The sequence below is a fragment of the Anser brachyrhynchus genome (assembly GCF_964034855.1).
Source record: "Anser brachyrhynchus genome assembly, chromosome: 3".
Taxonomy (NCBI): domain Eukaryota; kingdom Metazoa; phylum Chordata; class Aves; order Anseriformes; family Anatidae; genus Anser; species Anser brachyrhynchus.
Genome location: NC_137696.1, coordinates 78,917,191 through 78,938,244, shown reverse-complemented (window position 1 = coordinate 78,938,244; position 21,054 = coordinate 78,917,191). Strand labels below are relative to the sequence as shown.

Genomic DNA, 21,054 nt, shown 5'->3' with positions numbered 1-21,054 from the left:
TGCCCATCCCATCCCCGATCAGTGGCTGAACCCCAGCTGCTGTCGCTGAGCACGGTGCCACAGGGTGTGGGACATCCCTGTGGGCAGCCTGGGCCAGCTGTCCTGGCCGTGTCCCCCCTCGGCCCCTGGGGCACCCCCAGCCCCTCGCTGGCCGGGCAGCACCAGGAGCAGGAGAGGCCTTGGCTCTGAGCGAGCACTGCTCTGCAGTGACTGGAACATCCCTCTGGTATCAGCGTTATTCTCATCCTAAATCCAAAACACAGCACCGTAGCAGCTACTAGGAAGAAAATTAACTCTATCCCAACTGAAACCAGGACAGCTCGTTTGTTTTTAATTAAAGGAACATATAATTTCAGAACAGTTTTCTTTTCAGTGGTTCCAAAACACATAGCTCCTATCACATTTTATGCTGTATCATTTTTTGAGATGAGAACTGGGAGAACTTCCTTTTACCAAGCAGCCTCTTCTGACTGTCTGCACAATCCAAGCCCCCTGAGAAGGCTGCAAATGCTTGTTTTGTTTTCTATTTGTATCACACTGGTTTAATCAACTACATTTCAGAAGAAATGATAGTGGGTGATCACAGCAATGGTTGATTTCAAGATCAGGTCTAAGAGAATCCCACTTTCTACACCAAGGAACTAGCTGGATATACTCTAGGCAGCACACGGCCTTATTATATATAAACACGTCGATGTGCTCTCCCCATCCATTCCCCAGCCTAGAAAAATTGCTTTGAGCATTAACTCAATTTCCTTTTTCCTTCTATTTCCTACACAAGACAGCCTCGTTCCAAAGGGAACGCAGCAACAGGCACATGGGTATTTACAGACATTCTCCTTCTTAAATCTAGTACAGAGTAAGATTAGTAGTCTTCTGAGGTAACAGACTAACATTGAATCTGATTTTTTCTGTGGTCATTAACTTGCTTTTGAGTGCAATGAAAGCCCCATAGCATCAGGAACTTGGCTCTGTAAGAGATTACCATCCCTGTTTGCAGCCAGAAAGTTTGCCTGGCTGTTTCACTTGAGCAAACTGACAATGTTTTGACCCCTTCCTGTTCATTCTTCCCCTGTGGATGCTGCACTTTCACATTCTTGCAGTGAAAACATGCCCTAGCACACATGAGAATTTCATTTGCAAGTTCACCTCCCTGGCTGGGCACCACTGATGTAAACTGACAGCTCTGAACCTTAAAAAAAATATATATTTTCATCAGGTTATGGATTGCACACAGTGTGTGTCAGACAACAAACTGTACTTGTTTTACTGCTGGCAGAATTAGGACAGGAGGGTTCCCCAGCCCTCTCCTTTCACTCCTGTTTACATTCCTGCCTCTACAGCAGCAACTTTTAACACCACCAACTGTGAAAGGCTCTTATATAATTTACTGTTTAACTTTGAGAATAACAGTCTGGCTGTGAAAGACAGTTATGATATATGAGTCTGGAGAAGAAACAAGAACACGCCACAGAGATAGAAGCCTGGGAAGCTCCTCTACTTTCAGAGTACCGATGACATTGCAAAGGTTTTGAAAATCTTCATACCAGACTGCCATCTACTGGGATGTTACTCGAGCTCCACCCCTGCTTCTTCCCAACTCCTCCACCATCCTAAAATCTGTACCAGAAAAGTTAAATGTCTTCTCAATTAATGAAAAGATTTGACCGCATCTTCAAAACTGACCTAGATATAAAGTACGACTAGCAATAAACAGATTTTTCTCAAAGGCGATCCATTCGAGTGAGGAGATGGAAATGCATCTGTCTTTCTATCCCAACACCATTTTCAGCACCACAGACTTTGTTTAAAAATCAAGCATACTTTGCGCGGGTGCTGAATGAGTAACAAGTTAAGAAGCTGAAGGTTCTTGCATGTTGCCCTGCAAATACAGTAAGCTCACAAAGTTTTACTCGACCCTCTTCTGTCCTAATCAGTCACCTAGCTTCTTCTCTCCATTGAAGCATACGCCACACCAACTCCCTACAGTGCACCCAAGATTACTTATTTTTCCTAGTACAATGGCAACATTAGAACTTTTGCAGTCTCTGAAGGATCTCCTTGCCAGGTATTTTTCTCCTTCTACCTTATGGTTGCAATACCTGCAATTTCTTCTCAAAACCTGAGTACAAAACTTCAAGTTCTATCCCTGCTATAAAGAAAGGTTGAGTGAGTTGATACTTAAACCACCCACACCATAATCCAACTGTCTTCCCTGGAGCTTATGTAAAACAGAAGAAAATCCAACTGTCTCTGCCTATTTGGCCAGCAAGACCCTGTAATAAACAAATGTTTTTATTTTAATCTGACAGGAATGCAAGTAAGCAGACTTTCACAAAATGCTGAGCTGTGCAAAGCTGCATTCTAAAATCTCTGGCAGCATATTAGTACCAGGTAATAACATTTATATTTAGGGTAGCACCAATAAGCTGTATCATTTGATTTTTACTAAAGCTACTTTAATTTTTCCCTATTATTTTGTGGTCTTCCACTTTCTCAAGGACACGCTTTAAAAAAATTGACCAGAAAACTTGTTTGAATGGTATGAAAAGGAGATTTTTTTGACCTATTCCACAAAGATGAAACCACATTTTGCAATCACAGTGGTATACTTTAATTGCAGAATATTTGTTTTCTCCTGACCATTAAAAAACCATCTTTCATTAATATCAGGAAGACAGAGCCACATTTAACAGCTAGTGCTCACAGCACAACCCTAGAAAATCAGCTGTTTTATATAGTACCATCGCTTAGATAAGTAAGACAAGCTCATGGTTATTTACTGAGGCGGATCTCTGCTTTACCACACCTTAAAATAGCATTTCTTCTTAAATATCAGTATCTCCAGAAGATTACGCCTCCTACAGATTAAGAGAAGTTATAAGCAGCTACATTCATTTATTAAATAAGAATGCACAATAGTGATGCGTGTTCTCTATTCACCACCTTCCCCCTTTTCCCAATATTCAGGGGGATGTTTCAATCCCAGTGATTTCAGAACTAGCACCTGCAATAGATTCTATTACGCTCATATTCTACAGCAAGAACTACTACTACCAGTACACTCTTCCTATCACGTATATTAAATGCTCAAATGTCTGTGGGGTGTATATTCTCATTTATCTAAAATATTACTCAAGCATTTGGTATCAGAGAAAAATAAACTTTTTATGTTTAAGCTTGCCTTAAGCTTTTTGCTCACAACAGAAGAGTCAGAAGATGCAGGATGGCTACTTCTCCACAGCCTGGCCTGGAAAACCTTTTGCTACCCACTACAAGCACTGTGCTATGAGTTCTCTTCTATGGTCCTCCTAATATTCAGTTCCGTATTTCTGATCTTTAAATGCTCCAGCACTGTTTGTTCAACTCAGGTGAGAAAAGGCTCTGTTACTGCGCTGTTATCTCCAAGATGGTTTTGCTAAACAAGACCTCACCTGTAAGAAGAGTACCTCTACACCGAATACAGAAGATAGCATTAAATTACACGGAAATGATATCTGAGCCTGCAAACTTTCACTACCTTAATAAGCAGTATATGCTAATGAATCAAGACTGCAATACCACTCCCCCAAGGAAAAGGAATTTGCATCACAACAACATGTGTAGTTTTGCTCACGACAGTGCAAAGCAACAATAATCACTTGATGCATCACTTGTGTGAATCAGTGGATACATCACTACAAGACATCTGTCACCAACAGAAAGAAACCCATTTATTTATGGAACTAGGGAAAAATAAGGATAATGATTTCCAAATTCCATCCTATTGCTAGTTTAACTCAACAAAACAGACTAACTTTTGAACAGTAAAAAAGTTTCAAAGCCCCATTTGCACATTTATACTGATACTCAGGTCAGATGGTAATGAACATGATGACAGACTTCATGAACAGATGACATTATGTAAAAAGGTTCTGTTTATCTGTAGGTTCTGTGAAAAAAATTGATTTGTATAGATAAAGTTCAATGTGATCACTTGGTGAAGAACCTGTCACATGCACATTCGCCATCTCATTTTGAATCTCAGAGCTCAAATTCTTTGAGAGAAGCTTTGTTTGCTGGGAGCCCACAGAAAAGATCCCCCCAACATTTTCACGTGTTGATATATTGAATGGCGAGGATAAATTGATGATCAAATCTTTAAAAGGAGGTACTCTTAGGGAAAAGTAGTTCCTGGAACTGAGTACGTGCCTTCCATATTCTGTCAAAAATGTTAGACCAAACGAGACCTTCCATAGAAGCAAAACCTACAGATTAAGCATGGTAGCCAGAAAAGTACAAAGAATTGCAACAGGATGTTATCCACTGGTAAAAACGTAAGTTCCCTGATTAACAGAATGATCTCTATGTTCCAACAGCACTTCAACAGTGCTTAAGTGACTGTGTAATTCTAATACAAACAATAAAACACATCAATGACAAAACTTACGGTCTTTTGAAGCATTCAAGTAAGGAAGAAAGCATGGCTACCTACAACTATGGGTAACTGGGACTTTGAACAATGTAGATGTAGCTCAATAAAATAAACTTAAGGCGGCATTTTCAACAGTCACTCTTTCCATCTCCAGTAACACTGTCCACAGCATATTTGTGCTGATAAAGTTTGTTGAAGGGGAAAATTAAAACTCTCCAGCTGTGCACATGGTATTAACAGAAAGTTTAATCTATATGTCTCTACTCTTCAAGTAGAAGAGACGTACTTGTTTTCAGGAAAGACACCAAGAAAACAAAAGCAAAATAAATATGTGGCAGGGAATATCCAGACATGGTGCTTATTGGAATAAGCTTTTTGTGCAAGAAATGAAGGCTGGGGCTTGACGCTGACACTGAGAAAACAGAAAAGTGACAGATTTTCCATCAAATGATCCTTGTGTATCCTGGAATTTACATCAGACTGAATATCCTCAAAGAATTATTAAAAAAAGTACATGATGGTGTCATTACAGACTTGAGGACTGATTTAAAGCAAACCAGTCTTACTTTCAGCAATTCTTAGTCAATAATTCTCAGTTCAATGCTCAGCTCTGCAACACTACTAAAAAGCTTTCTTTTAACAAACCGTTTTCCACTCTGCAGCTGCTACCAGCTGTTAGAACCTGAAAACCCAGACTTGATGATAAGTTTCACAGTGTTTACCATACCTCAGCTCCACCCATCCATTTTGGTTCATCAGGGAATTCAGCACATAGGATATCTTCTGACTGGTTAGTTCCTAATACATGATAATGCAGCTTTTGGTGCAGATTAGTGGAGGTCTCAGTGCCTAGTGAAATGTAGATATTTAAACCAATTATTTGTCAAAGAAATCCAACAACACCCAAATAAAACCCTCAGGACCTTCAATAACCCTCTACATTTAAAAAAAATAAAAGGGAACCATTCAGCAGAAAGAACTAGGAACAAGTCAAGTCTACAAACCACTCCCCTTCAAACAAGCAATGTTATATACAATAAAATAAGACTGAACAGGTCTGCCACACGGTTTGAAGTTACCCTTTCCTTTTATTGCAGACACTTTCATCAAATGTCAGGATTCATCATTTCAAGCTTCACTTTCTAGAAATACTAAACAAGCAAAGAAAAACAACAGTCTCTGCCACATCATTCAATGATGTGTTTGCTCCCAACTCACCTTGAGCAATTAAGGGGAGATCCACTACTAATCCTAGAAACTTTCTTATTTCCATCTGCTGAAAATAAAAAGCATTCTAAAGAGCTGCAGGAAGTGCTATTTGTCTCTTCCTTTTAATATTGTTCTTGCAGCGTTTTCCAATGCAACACTTCAGCTTCTGAAGTGCAAACATGCTTAAAAGTAAAGAAAACACATGGTGTGTACTTAACTTGCAAGTTTGGCAAAGTTATAGGCTGCAAATATAAATACAGACAAAACTTAGGTGCTCTCTCTAAGGTTTAATAAAGAACATAGCTCCAGAAGAAACTTTTCAGTAGTACTGCCTTACAGTAACAGCTGCTAAATTCCTTTCTTGTGCTACTCCTCGAGTTTTGCTAGCTTAAACTGGGCAGTGAAATGCAGACGAATTAACCTGATAGAATAAAAACCTTATGCCCCAGTTTGTTCTTCACCAAGTCAATTTCACCTATGTCCATAAAAATGCATAAGGGGCAGTAAACTAAGTAAACTAAATAAACTGTCACGAGACATCATATTCCAGCCAACAACACCCTGTATGAAAGCAAAGAAAAATCAGTGCAGAGAAAAAGAAAAGGACCAGCAAACTTTCAAAAGAAAGACAGGGCCTGGCAGACAAGAGTGTCCTTATGAAAGGAAGGGACACTAATTAAATATAGGGTTTGGTCATACAAGACAATCTGATATCTAGTTCTATAAAGTAGTATAGCTAACTATTTGTTGCACCGGTTTACTGAAAAGGTCCTTTTGTTTCCTCATAGCATACAATTAGTGCAGCCATACTTACCATCACTCTTCCCATCTTGTTTTGGATAGCAGTTATAGAACATTCCTTTTCCATCATGGGTCCACGCCATGCAACTGAATTTAACTCTCTCCAGCGTATCTGGAAGTTCCTCAGGACCTTCCACCTTCATAAACTTGATAGTAACCCAGTCAGAACCACTGGAACTGAGGCCGTATGCGAAGTATTCGCCGTCTTCACTGAACGCGTAGCCTAGGAAAGTGGAACCAACCAAGATGCGGTAAGAACCAGTACAACGAATCAGTATTTTCAATACAGCGTTTATTTTGCCACACAGCTTTTTACTACTTACTACACGATAGTCAAATCCCAACAAAAGGAGAGAGAAACTGTGAAAGCAGGTAAAAGAACTGTGTTTACTCAACACTGAGAGGAGAGATGTATTTTCTAAAAGACAGAGGAAGTAGCTATGTATGTTATCATTTGGGATGTGCAGCACTTTTCCTGTCCCTGGGGACTTCTCATATAATTCATAGATCCATGTTTAGACACACACACACAGAAAATAGGTTCAGTAACATCACTTATGTCTGACATCTGATAGATAATTTGAGTAATAACTCTTCTGCTTCCCTGAGGTTGGGGTAAGGGGTGGAGACTGAAAATGCACATAGGCAGAATCTCATTTTGTGGTCTGTAAGACAGTAACAGCACCAAAGAAGTCAACATGAATTGAAATGCAAACAATACAACCTGATATAAAGCAGCTACCACTTCAACATTGGAATAACTGAGAACTAAACACTGCAAAACCACGAAAACTGGAGTAACTGGAAAAATTCCCCACCAGCAAGCAAATGGGTTCATTGCTGCTATTCTCAGGTAAGATCTGAGATATATGTAGTTCTCTCTGAAGCGTGAAGAAAAAATGATTCTGAAAAAAATTCAGAAAAGTTTCCATCATAGTTGCCAAGGATCAAATTCACTTCTGCAAATCAACTCAAGTGAAGAGGCTGAATTATTGCAGGCCTATCAACACCTGCAAGTTACAACCGGAAAAAACGAACAAACAAAAAATTGCAGAAATTTTAGGTTTGGGAGACATCACTGTAGCACCCTAACATGTTCTCCCCTCCAAGAACATAAGAATGGCTGTTCTGATTTAGAACAAGATTCTGCCTAGCTGTCTTTAGAAGTAACTACAAGGAAGTGCCTGCAAGAGCAAGAAGGCAAGCACATATAATATTTCCCATAAGTGTTCTTCCAGCCTCTGACCATTTTTAGCTTAAAAGACTTCTTTTCCATGAAGTAGGCTGTTAATTATCATCAATGTTTCCCTCCTCCTTGACCTTCTCCAGCTTCCCTTTAAACTCACAGTAAGCTGTCTGCATCAACGACATCCAACGTTGCTGTCTAAATCTGCTACTTCCGGCATGAATAACCACCTTCTTGAGTCAGTCGGTCTTGACTCCCACTGCCTTCACTTCATATCCCCTCATTCTTGTAATAGAAAAAATGATGAATAATGACACCCTTTTCACCTTCTCCATGCTTCTTCGTGTTGTACAGGATTTTGTAGACTGCTACCATACCCTACTAAATTCTCTCTTCCCCAAACTGATGGGTCTGGGCACATTCAGCTGTTCCTGATCATTGCTCCACACCTGTGATTGTTCCTATTGCCCTCCTCTGAACTAGATTTCAGAGCCCCTTTTGAGCTGAGGGGGCCAGAACTGTATTGAATATTCAAATGCTACTGTATAACCCCTGGGTTACTAATATTATGGCATTTTCTGTTCTGTTCTCCATTTCCTTCTTAATCACTTCTGACATTTTCTGTGGGTTTTTTTGGCCACTACGGAGAACTACGGTGACATTTTCATAGAACTATCTAGTGATTACAACATAAGAATTCTTCCGAAATAGTCATGGTCAGCACACAATCCCATCCATCCTTTCCAAATGACGTCAGGATTCTTTGTCCCCTGTGCATCACTTAGTTTATCTACGTGGACTTTTAATTGCTAATTTATTGCTCACTTACTATCACTAAGGTCTTCCTGCAGCTCTTCATTCTTCAGTCATTCTTCAGCCTTTACCTGGGCTAATTTTATATTAGCGAACTCTGCCAGCTCTCTGTTCACTCTTTTCTCTATATATATGAACATACCAAACAGTTTAAGTCCTAGCACGGTTCCTGACAGAACTCCACTGGAGATTTCCATTTTGAGAGCTGGTCAGTTATTCCTGTCCTTGTCTTTAAGTCAATTATTTATCAATGCCAGGGCTTTCACCTCTTGTTCTGTGGTTGTTTCCCTCTAAAAAGCAGTCTCTTTCAAATATACGTCTCTTTCCAAATGCATTTAGAAATACGGCACAATTATACGTACATGACCTGTAATATTCACATTTTAAGGCAGGACTTCTCCTTAAGAAAACCATATTGATTCTTTTCAACTGTATCATTCTTAAAGAAGCATCCCCTAATTCTGTCCTCTGCATAGTTTTTATTAATTGATCTTGTACAGAGTTCAACGACTTTGTAGAAGCAAGGCTCTCGAACTTAGAAAAGCCAATGGCAAGTGGGAAAATGGACAGATAACATGAGTTAATACCCTAGTGAACACAAGTCATTTCGTGATTCCCACACAAGTTAATGCTGTGCTCCTTCAAAGCATCTTACATCAACTTGCTGGCTTTAAAATGTTAAGAGAATTAGCTGATACAAATGCATCAGCTTTTCTTTCTTAGCTATGGACAGCATCAAGATCAGTTCATATTTCAGTGAAATACATTCCAGAATTGTGAGCAAAAAAAAAAACTTTGTTCATTTTTGCAGTATTTTGTGAAAAAAATGTAGATTTAGAAGTGAGAAGTGTTCTTCTGAAAGGCTATACAAATCCACATATGGCTACTGTGACTGCTTTCATGCAAACACACTACTCTAGCCATACTTTTACACATGAAGAGCTGTAAACCATTTCCAACTTCTGCCGGAAAGATAAAATCCGGATTTGTTCAGCAGGAACTGCTGTTTCACCAACCTCGCAAAGCCACAGTGCCATCATCAGAAAGCTTATTTGGATCAAGAAAAACTTTGGCATCAGCATCCAAGGAGTCTTGTACATATAAAACACGCTGATTCTGTAGTCCAGTATTGTAAAAGTGAAAATACCTAAAAGAACAAAAGAGGGTAAAATCAGTATGAAGAACTCAGATTTTCAATTAGGCTAGCAAGACAAATTTGTGTAAGATTGTCAAGAAATAAAAGGCAGATAAAAATATATAGAAAAACAAGCTTTGCAGTAGAGCAAGAACCATGGCTTCCTTTTGGCAATCAGGGAGTCAATCATCCTCTGTAGATGCCTTGCTCCACCCTTGGCACAGAGGAGGCCCAGACACTAATTTCTGTGAAGATCAGAGGAATCTCAGCTCAACAAGATGTAAAGATTATACAAAGGAGACTGTAGAATGCACACAGAATATCTTTTAGCAATAAAAACTGCATTTACTACAGTGCATTTCAAACAAAGCAAAACATTCTATAAATTTCAAGTAACTGTCTGCTAAAAAGCTCTGGCAGTCTTAGCGCTTCTGTTACAAGTGTTGGCAAAGGTTCCCACCTCCTATGATCTATGCTTTGTCATTCACTTATCTGCTTTCAAGCTGCACTGGGCGGTAGACAAATGTTCAAATGAAACAGAACTGAAATTGTTTCATCTGTATTTCCCAAGGTCCATAACACGGTGTGCATTTTGAAACAGCTGTAGGAACAGAGTTACATAGTTCTCTTCAGTGAGAGATACTGTTCACATTAGAAGACACTAGAGAAGACAAAAATTATTAACTGTATTTTATGTAATTCATAGGTACTACAGTTTCCTTCCTTCAAAGGACTTGTCCGAGTTCTACTACACAAACCTGCGACTTAAACCAAATAGCAGCTTCACCCAGGGGAGCAGGGAAAGCTACGGCGTAATGTTCAAGCCTGAACATAAGTTTACCCCTTCCCTAAGAATGTCTAGTACTTGGACACAGGCATGGGAACCTGGTAAACCCAGAATGGGGAACTACACTTGCAAAGGCCTAGCTAACAATCTGCACATTGAACATGTTCAAACACTAAACGTATGTTCAGTGAGCAAGAAAACAGAAATATTCAAAGCAACAAAAGAAAAATATGTCATCTTCCATTTGACCATGCATTTTCTAGTCAATTTTATCTCTGCAATGCTAAGCAATAAGCTGAGAAGCAAAGGTCAAACAATACGACCGTGACAGCAGAACACTCTTCCTTTTTGCAGATTCTACAGAACATCTCTTCAGACACTGTCCTTTAGCGACTGTTCTTCAGCAGAAAATTGGTGTATATTCAATTTAAGATTTTAGGAGCTGTTTTGAAAAAAGGAATTCCTAGTGCTTTTCACTGGCTGCGACTAAATAAAAGTCCGACCAGCTGCTCAAAGTAGGACCAACACGTTTTAGAAAATATTTAGAACAACGTGCACCTGACAGACTTGTGCTTTTTCTAGGATGAAGTGCCACTACCTGAGGGACCTGGAAAGGAACTCCTCAGAGTTTTACTTTTACTTGTTCTACAATGTAGTTTTGATAAACTCATTATTCCTGTTACAAAAAGATGACAAAAGCACAGGACGATAATATGACTGGGAACTAGAGACAATCAAGCATCTTATGCTCTGCATCATGCAACATATTAATACTGGCTTGAACACATTTTTCCTAGGTCCCAACAATAAAGGAATAAATGCAAACATGATTTCCAATTTATCTTGTAGTTGCTTTTGACTTGCTCCATATTCATCATCATCTACAAAGACATTCCTCACATACCTCTTTCCTTTCTTGAAGTGGCAACTGTACTTAGGATAATCGTAGAGTTCAGTCATTCGTTCTTTGAATAGTCCTCTGACGGGACACTGCTCAAGAAAGGGTACCGTGAGCTTGTTCTGAGCCTCCACAAATGCCTGTAAGAAAAAAATCCCCCCCAGAATACATGAGTTCAAGCAGAAATTTACTTTTCCCACAGGAAACACTTTTTTTGATGCAATGCATTGCCAACATCTTTCCCCCACATAGGGTGTGTAGAGTCACACCTGAACAGCCTCACATACTTGTCTGCATTATTAAAGGCTGCAATGTTCTAACTAGATTGATTTTATATCTTGAATAATCTATTGCACACATTAGGGTAAGCAGTGGTCAGGACAAAGACAAGCTAGATTCCTGCCACTCCCCTTTAAAAAGAAGGCACCAAAGCCTTTTTTTTTTTTTTTTTTTTTAAAAAACTCTCCCCGTATTTATCTAAATGGTATAGATAAAGCTAAGTTACAGAAAACACCTAGGAAAAGTCACCTCTTACTTCATCACAAATATACAATACTCCAATACTGTAGAGCAGATCAATTAGAAAATTGGTAACGAATCCTTTTGCCCTTATCTATGACTATCATTTCAGGAACTGTGAAGTGCTGGAAAATGATACAAAATGTCATGTGCACCATCTGGTCATCCTATTAACAAAACAGTTAGGATTAGTCCCAGCCAGTATTTCTTGGAAGGGCCAAAGTACCGTCCTTTACAAGTACAGATGAGGCATTTTTTTCCCACCCCATCCACAGATCTGTTCTTAGTTACAAAAGACAAGAATATGTAACGTCCAAGAAGCTAACTTCAAGGGGTCTGTTTTCTTTAAAACACTACCTCAAAGATGCAAACATGTAACTACAGCGGCCAAACCCATTACCACTCCAGCTGCTTGTTAGAGGCTACCACTCCCATGACAGAGATGGAAATACTGGTGCTATGTAGGTGTTTCACCATCCCTACTTACAGCACAGTGCATTAACATAAAATTAATACCTAAGCATCTCAAGGTGACAGGGTGTGAACCACAGCTGTTAAGAAGCAGACACACAGGCTTTTCTGTTAAGATGGAGTAGAAAGGACAGGGCACAGCACACGAGCCCTAAGTCACAGCCAGGCTTTGCAATGCTGGCATTTTGCAGCACCACGGAGAAGCCACCCTCTGTCACCGCAGTGTAGCAAGGACTCCAGCCTGAAATCCCAGACCCCACCTCTTGCTTACGAGGGTTTCTTCCCTAGTTCCTTTGAATGAGGTCGTTGTTTCTACCTGTCCCGATTCTGTCACGCAGCAAGCAGATCAGTGCATGGTAATGCCTGAGCTGCATTTCACAGCAGGGTATGAACTACAGGAGCCGGTGGGCTACAAACCACTTTCTATAACCTGCATTTCACAACTCTTCAGAAATGCCACCTGCTCTACAGAGCACCCGACACACATTTACCAACTGCCGTCAATGTTTACCCATTTATCAGTTCTTCAGGTAAAAAAGCGGAAAGAAGAGAACATAAAATTCTTTCAGTGGCATTTTACAGACATTTCACACAGTGAAAAGTGACTCCACGAAGCAAGGAGAATGCCAGACTCCCTCTCTCATTCACCTTGCTGCCACAGCAGTACATGGCCAACAGCTGCAATGCATGCCAAGCTTTGTTTTCAGAGACTTGTCAGGCTACAAGGTAAGGGAGAAAGTGCATTAATTATGGTCACTCTCCACTTGAGAGGTATTTGTTCATGTCCAACAAAGCATACAGAAAGCGATAAGCTTTAAATACAAGTGCAGAATTAGTAATGCTCTAAGAACACTTGGCAAAGTGCTGAAATACATTAGTTTAAGAACACGTGGGCTGGTTACATGCAAGTCACCGCTCAAGGATGACGAAAAAAATAAAAATGACCAGCACAACACTGAAAAGGGAAAGGTACAGAGGGCTAACGGTTATGACTTCTGGACCTTTACTCGAGTTAGACTCCATGCATTGGTGAGGACAGAGTCAGGAAATTATCTCCTGAGAAAGAAGAAGGAAAGAGGTGAATACATTGCTAAGGAAAAGCTGATTTTTTATATCTGATTTCCCTTTGAGGATGGTACTGGCATAGGCAGCTTTAGCATCCAGCACGGCAGCACAGCACATCCCAGTGGTACGTCAAAACATTGCTCTGCTCAGAACAGGTGCAGCCTCCACCTTGTACCGCTCTAACACTGTTCCCCACCTCCATCAGATGACAAAATAACTTAACCAAACCTACCCAAGAATTACATGTATCTGAATCCGTTTTCTCTAAATGGAAGCACATGAATTTCAAAGATCACAGACATGAAAATCCAGACAGCACATACCACACTACCTACTCTAAGTGCCGTGACACCCTCAGAGCAAACCTGTCTTATTACAAAGATGTATAAAACTATCCATTAGACAGGCAAAAGCACTTTACACTTGTATTTAGTGGACAGAAATCGGCACACATCTTTGTTTCCTAGATCAATAACGTGACCAAAACGGCAGCATTGCCACGGGGGTATAATGGGACCGTGGGTTACTCACTTTTAACTATGGCCACCCTTTCACCACATTTGCTTTCATCACTGGTATTCAAGGAGGAGAGAAACTTTTCCTTGCAAGTGTTCATTGCACAAGAACATGCTTGCAAATCAACTGTTGCACTCAACTGAATTACTAGTAACCTTGCTTTTACAGCAGTTTCAGACATTTTTCCCCACTTCCACTTAGATTCATCTTTGCACCAAAGATGACCAGACTATAAATTGGAATATCATTGCTACCTAAAAAATGAGGTAGGAATTACAGGTTTTTGAAAGAGATCCTGTGCAACTTGGGATATGTTCTTACACATTTGATCACGAGGTTGCACTCATATTCAACAGTCACTATATATTTGAAGTACCAACTCAGTATCAACCGTGCTGAGTTAAACAGATGCCACCCACAGTATAGGACTAACAACAGCTGTCCATACACCTTCATGAACCTCCAGAGAAAAGATTTTACCTGTTGAAATCCACATCTGATAAACTATCATCAGCCTTGACCCAGCACTGAATTTACTACTAGAAGAACAGAATGAGGGTCAGTGTAAGGCGTATGCTTACGCACGCCTCAGAAAATAACATAACTTTGAAAGGACAATTTCTAAAGTACGGCAGTAGGAGCAGAGCCAAACACTTCAGCTTTAAGTAGAACGTCTATCACTTCAGCACGTCAATTGTTATTTTTAAAAATTTTAAATTTTATCTGAACAACAAGTGACAATTTTTTTAACCATGCTTTGTTACAAAGCATCAGCTTTCCACATGCTACCATGCTATTCTCTCAACAAAATAATGGTATCTACCCAAGAAGAAAATTGCCAAAGGCACTCACAGTATACTTTACAAGGAGAGTTCTTAGGATAGAAATTGTATTTAAAACATTACCAGTCTTTATCATTAATCTGTAAAGAATTTACAGTTTAATAGTTACCTCCAAAGTCTCCATATGTATCTTTTCAGTGCACTTCTGAATACAAGAGGGCACATACATTGTATCAAACATTACAAAACTAGGACAAGAGGGAAGGGCCTCAAGTTGTGCCAGTGGAGGTTCATGTTGGAAATTAGGAGACATTTCTTCTTAGAATGAGTGGTTATGCATTGGAACAGGTTGTCCAGGGAGGTGGTGGAGTCACTGTCCCTGGGGGGCGTTTAAGGAAAGGTTGGACGTGGTGCTTAGGGACATGGTTTGGTGGGTGACATTGGTGGTAGGGGCATGGTTGGACCAGATCATCTTGGAGGTCTTTTCTGACCTTAATGATTCTATGAAAATAAAACTACGCAGATTTCTGGTGGCTTGCCCCTTAGCATTTACTTTTAGCATCACCTCAGGATTTATTAAAGCAAAATTCAAAATGCAATTGCATAACTATCAAAAAAGTAAGTAAAGGTCTGTTCTCTTACAACTACAAATCCATTGAGTTTCAGTTCTAGTCTCAGCCCAAACACACACCTGTTCATAATACCACAGGTCAACTGTCTGCTACATGATCCCTGCTTTTTCATCCCTTGTCCACACCTCATGTCTGAAACAAGCTACACGTTCCTGTCTACACAGCTGTTTCAGGGAGGTACGATGCTGTACATGACTGACCTACAGCAGCAAAAGACTTTCCTACACTAAAATAGAGCTTATATCCCACGAAGTGTAAAACAAGCCAAGAAGCTGGAAAGTCCAACCAAGCCAAACCCAAGACACTAGCAAATTGTGGTTTTGCCGTTGTGGCCTATGTCATCACCAGAAGTGTTTTACCAGAGTAGCAGAACACTGCAACTGAGCCAGGGAAGTTTCCTCAGTTTGTCTTAAAGGTCAATGAACAGTAGAGCAGGAACCCACCATCTGCCCTCTTTTCTCCAAAGTAAGATAGGAATTTCCTCCTCGGATTGGTGCTTCCGTTTCTATTTACTATAACTGTGCATAACTACATGCACCACGCACACACAATAAAAATAGTACTACAGTAAGCACACAGATCATGGACATGGAAGTGTGCATTTCTTGAACAACAGCTTCTCAAGAGACTGAGGATGTGACTTGATTACTGGCTTCATCAGCTCTAGAACTGCTCACCTGATGAGAAACAGTCCTGGTTACGTACCTGCAGATTTCAAAAATGTCTTGTAAAGATGTCTTTTTACAGATTTTCAATAATTTCTTTTAAGTGATGTTTCACTGACACCTGTCAACACAGAAAAAAAGCGAGCCTACCCTTTTATTTTCTATGACCACACCAATGCCTGACATGACTATTTCTGCAATGTCTAGAGTTCAAAAGTAGAATTCTAAACATATTTGTCCAGCTATTCAACGGCACACACTAAACACTATTTTTGTGTGAGGAAATATTCCTAACCACATAACTGAAGTTCACCCTTCACTTTTAGCATAAACCAGAATTTTCCCTGTTATACATACACAAATCAAGCGTGTTGTAAACAGGAGCTGAATAGGAGCTTTTTCACTGCAGATAAGCATGAATGCCACAGGAATTCTTCTAGTTCTGTGTTTAATATGTAGCAAATTAAAAGGTAGCCTATTGGAGGGGGTGGACACCAGACATTTGACTTCTCCCCAAAACAGATGGAAGCGTCAGATACTAAGGAGCACAAAAAGAAAGAGCGGGACTTGGAAGAGGAGTAGGGAAGGACACAGGTCTCAAGATCAGTGACCTGAAGTCTTGAAAAGTCTACAGAGTATGCTCTGAATTCTCTCTGAAGCCCGCTCCTATACCAGTGTCTGGTTATTATTTGATCTGGTGGGTACAGAACGGCTACTCTTCACGAGTCCTGTAGAATAATCTCAAGAACATGGAGATAAAACTACTGAGAAGGGCTAGCAAGAAAGAGTGGTTGTCAGCAACCTCTGCTGCACAGCACGAGAAAGCAAGCGATAAAGCAGATGAAAGGCTTAGCACTTCAAGACTTTTTTCTGACCTCTTCTGTGAAAGAAGTAGGAAAGCAAAATTCCCTGTTGCTCACTAACTCCTGGAACATAGGAAAAAGATGACCTACCCGAATACAAACAGGAACTCTCTCCACTGTTTGCATCATGCTATTGCAGCACTGCAAAATTCTGCCAAGGCGTATGTTTTCTGGAGTACAGGCAAGTAAGATTTAACAGCATTTTCATTCCACCAAAATGACACCTTGTGTCTGGGCAGCTCCATTTTTTACAAAGATGTTGCAATTCCCCATTCCTTATTTTGTCTGCTATAAGCTACAGCCTCTGGAGGAGATTCACCCTCCTTTAACTTTTCTTCCCCAATCTGTTCACAATATGTGGGAAAAGCATTGAACATGGGGACTCAAGAAGTCATGTACTGTCTTTTTCTCAATCCTACCCTCTCTTCCGCAGGATTCTGAAACCACCTGAATGGGTATTTATATGGTTGCTATAAGAGAAAGACAGAACCGTAACTCCCAACAAATACATCCCCCTGAATTTCACATAAAACTATCCTATGTGTACCATTTCTTAAGGATACCAGAATCAAAAGATGAAAATACTCCAAACTTACTACCAATCTAATTTCCCTTGTTAATGTCCACAGCTGAGTTTTTCACTAAAATCCTAGTTTTTCACAAAAATACAAAACCTTTTTAATGCAGGTGAATATTTATAAATCCTGACAGCCTCCTATTTCTTACTTCTAAATCTGTGTACATTTTATTTTACTCTTAACTGTTACAGTAAATTATATTCAGCCATCCTCTAGCTCATCAAAATGTTATCATGTAAGCGTATATACGAGAAAACCTGCAAGGAATCTCGTGAATGGAAAGATACTTTGCAAGATTTTTGTTTTAAACAAAGAACCTGCCCTCTATCTTCTTTCTCACACAGACAAGCACAGCATATAGAACCCAGAGCTGCAGCTCTGGAACTACAGCTGTCACAAAGTTATCAGCCATTCTAAGGGGGAAATCACACACTTGTCACTGTACCAAGAAGGAAAGGCAAAGGAAAAGTTTTCTTTCTACCCTTTCTTACCTGTTTCAGTATGGCAATTTTAAACATACTTACAACGGAGGTATAGTGCTCTAAAAGCAGAGCATTTCTCTTCAATATGCCAATATAACCTTGAATATTTGAATTGCCTAAGAAAAATGGGTGCAAGTCAAGTAGGGCCTGTTTTCCAAACTGTGTCACTGACCTAAGTTACACCAAGTGTCTCAGTCTTTCCCCCACCATAACACAAAGGTGCAAAATAACAGCACTACTCTGTTAGCACCTTTAAGTATCAGGTGTACTACATTACACCTACATTCACAATGGGAAGTTTTAAAAAACTACGGAATACCCATGTACATAGCCTGTAAGAAAGATCTAAGTTGAAATGGACATTCCTGAACAAAGAAAGGTTACCTTTGTCTGCTCGCTGTCGGGATCTTCAAGCCAGCAGTATGGGTCGCTGATTTTATGTCCATGGTAATCCAACACCTGAATTTATAAGAGACAATGCTTTATAAAAAGAGATATGCATACAAACAAACTCGACTAATCAGAGGAACAAGCTGCATCAAAATGAAGTGTATTTGGAAATTCACACAAGTACATAGGGCTAAGAAGCAAAAGATGAGAAAAGCAGCACCTTGCTGTCAGGTGAGTTGCTAATTTTATCATTTTTGGTGGAAGAAATGAGGTAGCAGATTTATCCTCAGAAAAAATACAGGGCACCAGAGAAATGTGGAACACAAACATCAATTCCTTCCACAAGCTAGATGAGAAGAATGACTTAAAAAACAAACAAACAAACACAACCCCTCTTCCAAATCCAGATGCTCAAGTGCAATCACAAAACCTGATTATGGGATCCACCTAAAATGTAATTTCTGGTTATGTCTCTGGTTTTTAGGTGATTAACTGCCTCCTCCTGCTAATGTTCCTTGCAAATATTCGAGCAAAGTGCGTACATCCATATGGAAGTAAAACCACATGTTTTACCATACAGGTTGAGTCTTTTATCCGCTTGCTTTCTCCAGTGTACAAAAAATAAAACAAAACAAGATACCTGCCGTTAGGAGTTGCACAGTTCTGCCTTTTGCTCAACTACTACAGGAAACACTGAAGCTTTTCCACTGCTGGCTCATCTCGGCAAACATTTTGGTTTAAAAGTGAGGTTAGCTCTGTAAATAATTCCTGGACCGGTGCCTGAGGCACGGCGCTTTGTGGAAGCAGACGAAAACTGGCACAATTTTAGCCAAGACGACACGGTAACCCCGGTGCGCACCAAGTCATGGCCGCGACACGCGGAGAGAGGTCTACTTCACCTCCGAAAACAGATCCCTGGCTCTGCCGCAGCCCCGCTCCCCCCGGGGGAGGCCTGGCTTTCCCGGGGACACCCAGGCGGTTCGGGAAGCGCTGGGCTCGGCCCCGCCGGCCCGACACGAGCGGCAGGAGGCTGAGCGCCGGCCGGGAGCCCCCCGGCCCTGCCCCTGCCCTCGGCCAAGCGGCCGCCACCCGCGCCCGGGGCGGCTCCCCGCGGCCCAGCGAGGCGCCGGGAGGCCGCGTACTCACGGCGGTCTCGTCGCGGTACACCTCGGGGTACTGGAAGGCCTGCATGGCGACGGGCGGCGGGCGGCGGCGGGGAGAGGAGGACGACGAGGAGGAGGAACCGAGGCGCGGAGGCGGCCGCAGGGCTGAGGCGGAGGCCGGGGCGGCAGCGGCCGGCAGCAGGCGTGCGGCGCGGCCCAGGCGGAGCGCGGCCGCCATAGGACCCGCCCCGCGCCGCCGCCATGGGGCCGGGGCCCGCCCCCGCCGGGGGAGGCCGGCGGCGGGCACGGGAGCTCGGCGCCCCCTGCTGGGAGCCGCCGCCCCTGGCGCAGCCTCTGCCCCTCAGCGGGGGCTCTTTCCCCTTCGGCACCCCGCCGATGGCTTTCGGCTTCCTCAGAGTGAACGCTTTGGTTAAAAAATGAAATAAAATTGCGTTTTGATGCTTGGGTTTTGGGTGGTGTTTTCCTCAGCTCGCGCGCCTTGATGCTGTTGGTGGGGAGAGGCTCGGGCTCTGCTCTCTCACGCTGCCTGGAAGCTGCCGGAGATGAGGTTTCACTCAAAAAGCAAAGTCCTAGCTGGCCACCGAGTCCCTGTGAGACCCATGGCTCCAGCACACCAGCCTGACCAGCTGGTGTTTGTCCCAGTCCCTCTGGTGTCCCAGCTCTGGTCCTGCACAGAGGCAGGCTCTGACCTGCACGGCTGGCCTGGGTGGAAGCTCACCCAGCGAAGGTGTTTTGGATGGATGACTTTGGGGCTCCTCAGCCAGGTGTTTATTTTACAATAGGGCTTCTCGTATTGTACAGCTTATAAACACTTTTCCTTTGAAGTAGGCAACCCACTGGACTCTCATGTCATAAAAATAGTGGAAATATGCAGCAGACGGGCTCTTGGTTCGTTGTCCAGTAGCATGGCTAAGCTGCTTTCCTTCCAAACTGCTGTTGCTTCGAAGTTTCCTCTCATAGCCCTCACAAAATCACTCTGTTACTGTGGGGAGGGTTTAACTGAACTTCCCCAAGGTAAACTCGTGTGTACCTGTGGTACGTGATGTGAAGCTGGAGACAATTATGTTTACACGTAGTGGTGTCTACAGGCTAGAGCAGCCCAAGGAGTGTTCACAGTCCCCAGTAAAGACACAGTTTGGAATGACAATGACATAAAATATCCCAGAAATTGAATCAAACATTGATAGTTACTGGCTCAGAAATGTGTCTTGATTGGTTTCTCTTAATGAAAAGAGTTACCATCTCTAATTGGGCATACTTTGGGGGAGGATTGTGTACATTCGATGAAATAAGGCAACGCAATAATGATCACTGTCACTAATTGACATAACTATGTTCCTCAGCTTCATTTACATCCTAAACAACACCCGTATGGCTTCTCGTCTCTCATCCCTTCTCTTTTGGTCATTTTTCCTTCTTACCTTGTTGCTCTATTAATCTTCTTCTTGTGTAAGGCTGTAGCATAGCTGCCAACTACACCTTTTGTTCTACCACTCATGACATGCAGCCAGCAAGGTGGTTAATGGCAATGCCTTGATGATCCCAATGCTGCCAAAATTTGCTAGTTTTCTGAGTGACTTGCTCAGATAAATACTGAAAGGAAAAGGCTGAGCTTCCCAGGCAGAATATATATGCACATGAATTGCTATCGTATAGAGAATTAGCTCAATACTTCTATAAAGCTTGCCTGTGTGCTACACAAATATCCTGTATGTGTATTGTGT

The 21,054-nt window shown here is 41.5% G+C and overlaps 1 protein-coding gene across 2 annotated transcripts in view; it reads right to left on the bottom strand.

The window, feature by feature from the left end:
* PREP (prolyl endopeptidase) overlaps positions 1-19,590 on the bottom strand; it is a 102,868-nt gene extending 83,278 nt beyond the window's left edge. The window contains exons 1-6 of one of the 2 annotated variants that reach the window (XM_080587182.1): positions 19,353-19,590; positions 18,201-18,275; positions 11,250-11,383; positions 9,440-9,570; positions 6,438-6,647; positions 5,142-5,263 (exon numbers count right to left, since the gene is read on the bottom strand). In XM_080587182.1, coding sequence (XP_080443308.1) covers positions 5,142-5,263; positions 6,438-6,647; positions 9,440-9,570; positions 11,250-11,383; positions 18,201-18,275; positions 19,353-19,547 — 867 coding nt within the window. In that variant the 5' untranslated portion in view covers positions 19,548-19,590. Of the gene's footprint in view, positions 1-5,141; positions 5,264-6,437; positions 6,648-9,439; positions 9,571-11,249; positions 11,384-18,200; positions 18,276-18,846; positions 19,271-19,352 lie in introns of those variants that run through there. The other variant, XM_080587183.1, reaches the window with a different exon arrangement.
* Between the last annotated feature and the right edge of the window lie 1,464 nt (positions 19,591-21,054).